This window comes from Polypterus senegalus, chromosome 15, assembly GCF_016835505.1.
Source record: "Polypterus senegalus isolate Bchr_013 chromosome 15, ASM1683550v1, whole genome shotgun sequence".
In the NCBI taxonomy this organism is placed as follows: Eukaryota; Metazoa; Chordata; class Cladistia; order Polypteriformes; family Polypteridae; genus Polypterus; species Polypterus senegalus.
The window spans coordinates 91,738,820-91,746,319 of NC_053168.1; the positions used below are offsets into that span (position 1 = coordinate 91,738,820).

At 38.4% G+C, this 7,500-nt stretch overlaps 1 protein-coding gene across 3 annotated transcripts in view; it reads right to left on the reverse strand.

Moving 5' to 3' along the window:
• The window catches only part of taf2 (TAF2 RNA polymerase II, TATA box binding protein (TBP)-associated factor), a 379,690-nt gene that overhangs the window by 356,901 nt on the left and 15,289 nt on the right, over positions 1–7,500 (reverse strand). For 2 of the 3 annotated variants that reach the window (XR_005630659.1, XM_039736433.1), the window contains exon 5: positions 3,147–3,265. The exons of the other annotated variant lie outside the window; for it this stretch is intronic. Coding sequence is in view for 1 of the 2 variants with exons in the window: in XM_039736433.1 (XP_039592367.1) it covers positions 3,147–3,265 (119 nt within the window). In the remaining variant the exon portion in view is untranslated. The remainder of the gene's footprint in view (positions 1–3,146; positions 3,266–7,500) is intronic. 3 annotated transcript variants of the gene reach the window in all.

Consider the following 7,500-nt stretch of genomic DNA (forward strand, 5'->3'; position numbering starts at 1 on the left):
GCCTGAGTAAAATACACAGTTCTTAATGACTATACATTGTTTGAAAGTTACATAATCATCAGGATAGACATAAAAGCACATGGTTTGAATGATTAATATTTTCTATATTTGATTATTTGACACCGAAACCAAAGCTATTAGCTCTTAATTCATTTCTGTTAGGAGCCACTGACACCTCGAGGTGAATTTTTGTCTAGAACGCTGACTAGCTACCAACACTTTTTATTTTAAGTTCAATTACCACAAAAACACATTTAAGAATTATAAAAAAAGATTATAACCACAGAAGCCAACAACCACTCTCCACTCCCGAAATCAAATTCTAAAGTGCTCTGTGAATGATTAAAACTAAAATTAAAACAGATTCTTTGTAGAGCAGAAAGCAATACCCTATCTGATTCATGAACTTTGAATGCCACACAGTGTTATGTTACGGAAACATCACATAATATAAATAAAGAAGAGTGCTTATACTCTTAAGTCCTACAAATCTGAGTCATGCATGAATGTAATATGAGGGCCAACATGGCCGAGGTATTTCATAAAGTCACTGAGATATTTCAAGAAAAACAGCCAGTGTTAGTCACCGAAAACACAGTAGAAGTGCTTGTTACAGTTCAGGTGGGCAGCTTTCCTCACATTAAATGCTATGCGCACACATTGAACTTGCCAGCTCAGCATGCACTCAGACTACCAGTTGTTGCATGGCTGTAGGGATGAATAAGAAACGGCAATGGATTCTTCCCACAGATGCACCCAAGACCTTCAAGCTTTGAAGCAAAGGCAGAAATTAATGGATCTTCCACAGCTGGGGGCCTGACTGTGCCAAAATTTTTCTCCACCTTCCACCAAGTCTGCAAAGCATATATGACTAAGGTATCTAAAGTAAGGAAGAGCAACATTAATTTCAGAGCAGTAAATGGAAGAACAGAGAGAGATGAAGGGGACACCATGTTGGATTCAAAAAAAATCTGGATATCAGATGTGTCGGAGGACTTAATCAGCTCTATATTTCTGATTTGATTCTAGACACCCCACAATCAGATTTACCACAACTCAAAGTGGAGGAATTAATGCAAAGTCTTTTACCATTCCATATTAACATAGGCAAAAGAGTTCTAACTTCTGAACAATATTTTAGTGGGGGTGACACGGGGAGTATGCAATGCACAATGTTAAAAAATGGAACTATATTCATTTTAATAATTGTCAATCTTAAACAAAAAAACACTGGAAGAAAGGATGATAAGGAAAGGGATTCCTCAACAATTTTTAAAAATATGTCAGTAATTAGTACATATAATATCATGCAGAAATAGAGAAATTCCAATGCCAAAAACTTCAATGAGTTACCTAAACGCACATACAATGGAAAAACTGACTTGCAGCATAGAAAGTATCAGTAGAAAGTGAAAAGACTTTGCCAAGTTGATATTATACCCAGGCAGGGTTTTTCAAACGACCTAAATAAACCAAGCACATGAGGCAGATCAGCAGGTAAATTACCACACAAGAGCAAAATATCATCGGCATATAAAGAGATTTCTATGGTATGAGCCATGAGCTGCAATAGGGGGTGATCAACTCAAGACTATGAACAGCAATAGCCTGCAGGGGTCACATAGTGAAAACACTGAGGAGGTTGTTGACTGCACTACCGACATCAACTTTTGTATGGACATCGTAGTTCCAATAAGAACAGCACACTGCTATGCTAACAACAAGCCATGGATTACAAGTGACATCAAGGGCCCTTTGAACCAGAAGAAAAGGGTTTTTAAAGGTGGCGATCAGTATGAGCTCAAGCACATGCAGAAGAGAAAGAGAAAGTACAGGAGAAAGCTGAAGCAGAGGTTGCAGAAAAACAGCATGAAGGAAGTGTGGGATGGGATGAAGATCATCACTGGCTGCAGCTCGAAAAGGGGTGCCACCGTCGACAGATATGTGGAGAGAGAAAACCTGATGAACAACTTCTTTAACAGGTTTGACCACCCTAACCCACTCTCACCTCAGAGTACTGCATCCTCCACCCATCCTTCTGTTGATACCAGCATAGGAGAGAGTTTCCCCCCACCCACAATTACAGCAGCCCACGTACGCAGAGAGCTGAGGAGACTTCGTACCAGCAAAGCAGTAGGTCCAGATGGAGTATCACCACGACTGTTGAAGGCCTGTGCGTTCAAGCCGCAGAGTCCGCTACAGCGCATCTTCAGCCTGAGCCTGGAACAGGAGGGAGTCCCGAGGCTTTGGAAAACATCTTGCATCACCCCAGTCCCAAAGGTATCACGTCCTGGTGAGCTGAATGACTTCAGGCCTGTCACACTGACATCACATGTGATGAAGACCATGGAGTGGCTGCTGCTTCACCACCCGAGGCCACAGGTCCGCCGCGCTCTCGACCCTCTGCAGTTCACATACCAGGAGAAGGTGAGATCCACTGAACAGTATCATCTCTGTCCTGCTCCACTGACAAACTGAGGAGATCGTTCCTCCCCCACACTATGCGACTCTTCAGTTCCACCCAAGGGGGTAAACATTAACACTATACACGATTATACCTGCCTCGCACTCTCCAACTTTCATTTTTTAACTTGCACTGCTTTCTTTTTATTGCTCTTTAATTAATATTGCTTTTATCAGTATGCTGCTGCTGGAGTATGTGAATTTCCCCTTGGGGATTAATAAAGTATCTATCTATCTAAAATACTGCAAGGAGCCTCAGTTACCAAGCACGACATGTCCAAATCCTCTTTGGTAAAACCAAAACCAGCTCAGATAACTATTGTGTCTCAATATAAGGTAGGTTTATTCACTAAGCAAGCTTCATGGAATATTCCCTAGATAACGTAATTATTATGAATGTTACCTATTCCACATGTTCTCATGTTACCGGCATTGTACGTACAAAACACTTAGCAAAAACATACCAAACAGATACACATACACCAATGTAAGAATTTCACAATTAATTCACAACTATGCAAAAAGAAAGTAAAAAATTAGGTAATTTGGACAGTTTCTTGTGGCTTTAACAACACATTTCAACAGTCAGCTTTAAATCTCTACTGAATATTCCAAATTTTATTTCAATCACATTCAACAATAGACTAACCCTGGACAAGTTATTTGACATATTTAGCACTTACCATCTCCCTGTTTCCAAAGCTCTGAAGGAACTTTAATGCAGAGCTCACCATGACCAGCATCTGGGTCGACAGCACTAACAGCAGCCGAATATGCATTAGAAAAATAATTAAGATTTCTCCTTAAAAAAAAAATACATATGTAGTTACACACATACAAATTAAGAAAGACACTGCTATATAATTAAGGAAAAAAGATTACAATAAAACATTAAACAATTCACAACACGTTGACTCTGTAAAACTTACATTTATATACTGCTCAAAACACTTTAGAGTATTGCATCAAGTCAATGAAACTTCTGGGATATTGATCTGGTCAGTTAAGTAATAGAGCGGGTTGCTAATCAATTTCAGCTGCTTTGGTGTTAATGAAATTAACAACAGGTGCACTAGAGGGGCAACAATGAGACAACCCCCAAAACAGGAACGATTTAACAAGTGGAAGACACTGACATTTTTCCCTTCTCATCTTTTCTGACTCTATGAGAGCGGGACAGGGCCGTAGAAGGTTATTAACCCATCAGCAGGACCACTATCTGCTCCTTTGGGCAACGAGGAACAGGATGAGCACTGCCAGGCCAATGGTGTGAATGTCTTTGACCAAACAATCAGAAATAGACTTCCTGAGGGCCCAATGTTCTCTAGTGAGCCCTGTGCTAACTGCCTGGCACCGAGGAGCTTGATTGGCATTTGCCATAGAATACCAGAATTGGCAGGTCCACCACTGGCTTTTCACAGGTGAGGGCAAGTTCACCCTGAGCACATGTGACATGAAAAGGTCTGGAGAAGCCATGGAGAACGTTATGCTGCCTGTAACATCATTCAGCATGACCATTTGGTGGAGGGTCAATGATAGTCTGGGGAGGCATATCCATGCAGGGATGCACAGAGGCTAGACAATGGCACCTTGAATGCCATTAGGTAGCGGGATGAAATCCTTGGACCCATTGTCAGAAACTATGCTGGTGAAGTGGGTCCTGGTTTCCTCTCGGTGCAGAACAATGCCCGGCCTCATGTGGCGAGAGTAGGCAAGCAGTTCCTGGAGGATGAAGAAATTGATACCTTTGACTGGCCCCCACACATGCCTGAAACACCTATGGGACATTATGTTTCAGTCCATCAGACGCCACCAGGTTGCATCTCAGACTCTCCAGATCTGAGAGGAGATTCCTCAGGACACCATCCATCGTCTCATTAGGAGCATGCCCCAACATTGTCAGGCATGCATACAAGCATGTGGGGGCCAAACAAACTACTGAGTACGATTGTGAGTTGCTGCAATGACATTTCGGGAAAATGGACTAGCCTGCTAGCTCACGTTGATTTTCGGGGTATCCTTGAATTCAGCCCTCTGTAGATTGATAATTTGTCTATCCTCAAGAGGCGGGTGTAGAAACAAAAACCCAGAAATTCTGACAAACTCCAAGCATTGATTATGCAAGAATGGGCTACCATTAGTCAGTATTTGGCCCAGAAGACGATGAAAAAGAACAGCCAACACTGCAAATATTGACTCTTTCCATAAACTAAATGCAATTGCCAATAAAAGCCTTTGAAACTTATGAAATGCTTGTAATTACAGTATACTTCAGTATATCATAGAAATATCTGACAAAAATATCTAAAAACACTGAAGCAGGAAACTATGTGAAAAACAAAACTTGGGTCAATCTCAAAACTGTTGGCCACGACTGTACACTTGAATAAGCATGTTGTGCCATGACATTGTAAATATTGCAGACCATAGATACACTGAAGTTGAACTCATTTCATTTAGATGACACTATTGTCCTAAGAATTTATTGTTAAACCAACACTACACAATTTATCATGGACTAGACCAGCTAATATTGTATAAAAATCTGTTTTCTGGTTTTTCTAATAAATTATCAATGATTTTCAATCACAGTGCAAAAAAGAGTGCCCAAACAACTATTCCAATCCAGTGCTAAAAGAGAAACAATTCAATACAATAAACCTTTTGCTATTATGTACACCTGTTTATTAGGCCTACACTTATCAATTATCTCAGAGATGGAAAATGTTCCTAACTCAAAACTCTCAAAGTGAGGCAATATTGGCCTGTTTCTTAGAAAAAATGATAAAATGCTTTCACATTTGCTCCTAAGTTAGGAAACTACTCCTAACTTCAACAGGATTTATCAGAGCTTGTGAGCAGCCCTAACTCGCTAGGAGCTACCAGGACATGGCATTCAGGCATATGCTGGAAACACTGGACAACAACGAAGTAGTAAAAAGATATTAATCTGTAAGAGACGGAACAGGATTCATAACAAATCTTGTATAGTCAAAATACATAAACATAATTCATGAGAAATTCTGTACAGCTATCAGCCCAAATGAAATTATAATGTTGCAGCTTGACATTATACTGTATATGTATATATGTAGATTATATATGTATTATATATAGTATAATAAACATGTATGTGTGTGAGTGTGAGAGAGAGAGAGAGAGAGAGAGAGTGAGTGTGTGTGTGTGTGTGTGTGTGTGTGCGTGTGTGTGTGTGGGCACACTACTTGGCCAAAAACAAAGTCACCTAGGTAAGAGCCTTCAATTGGATAAGTACTGCAGTGAATGATATATTTCACCTAGCAACTTTACAAGGCATTTAATACTAGCAAAACAGCAGAAAAGTGATTCACAGAAGGTAAGGCTGTGAATCATCACCCATCAATTTCAACATGCTTTACACCAATTTTACCCTAAATCATGCAGTGAGTAGCTTCTCATTTCTTAAACAACAATGTCTGAACAATATCCTGTGGTTGTGGAAAAGATTTTTAAGCTGTTCAGCTGTTTCAACTTATTGGCCGCATCAAACAAAAGAAAACAACTAAGAAGACTGCTGAAACTACTAAAATTGGGTTAAGAGCTGTCCAACACATTATTAAAACCTGGAAGGCTATTGGTGAACCATCACCACCTTTGAGGAAGAAAAACTTTAAAGGATCATGATCAGTATTTAAACGTTTCTTGAAATGAAATGGTAAAAATTAGCAGTAGAACTCACGCCAGGTTTAATAGTGAAAGTAAGAGCCATGAAGAACAAAGTAACTGAAGGCAATGAAACTTAACAGATGTATAGTGACTGATATGTATGTGTGTGTATGTATGCGTATATCTATATATATATATATATATATATATATATATATATATATATATATACACTAAAAAAAGGCAAAGTCCTGACTGACTGACTGACTCACTCACTAATTCTCCAACTTCACATGTAGGCAGAAAGCTGGCTTTTTTTGGCAGGCTTGTTCCTTACAGCTTACTTACAAAAGTTAAGCAGGTTTCATTTCGAAATTCTACACGTAACGGTCATAATGGTCGATAACAGTCGACATACGTCCGCCATGTTGAACTTTCTTATTTATGGCCCCATCTTCCGCGAAATTTGGTAGGCGGCTTCCCTGCGCTAACCGAAACCGATGTACTTACTTATTTCGATGGTATGACGCCACTGTCAGCCACCATATTAAACTTTTAACGGAAACCGATGTACTTACTTATTTCGCTGGTATGGCGTGGGTATGTTGCTATATATACACACACGTATATATAAATACTAGCAAAATACCCGCACTGCGCAGCGGAGAAGTAGTTTGTTAAAGAAGCAATGAAAAGAAAAGGAAACATTTTGAAAATAACGTAACATGATTGTCAATGTAATTGTTTTGTCACTGTTGTGAGTGATGAGTGTTGCTGTTATATATATATATATAAATATAAATATATATATATATATATATTTAAACACACACACAAACATATATATATACATATCTATACATATACACATATATATATATACACACACACATATATACATACATATATATCTACATATATACACATACATATACATACACACATACATACACACAAATACATATATATATACATAAACACACATATATAAACATATATATACATATACATACATATCTACATATATACACAAACAACTATTTCGTATCAGTGCAATACACTGCTTGTTAAAACGGATAAGTCCCGCTCTTACGTGCAAGTCTGCGTGGATATTATGAACTATCGTATTTGTTCAAGTTCTATTTAAATTTTAAATAGAAGGAATTTTTATTTAGTCGACAGAAATATCTTTGGTAGGAATGGTAAAAAAGACAGGAATATTATTCCTGAATAAATCAACTCAAACCTTAAACAACTTATAATATTTTGCTCTCCATAAAAATATATCCTGTCAAAATTATACAAATTCAAATATGAACATGCTGCATAACAAAACCTAGAAATATAAATAAAATGTGTTCCTTTCAGCAATAACAAATCAAATCATTCAGT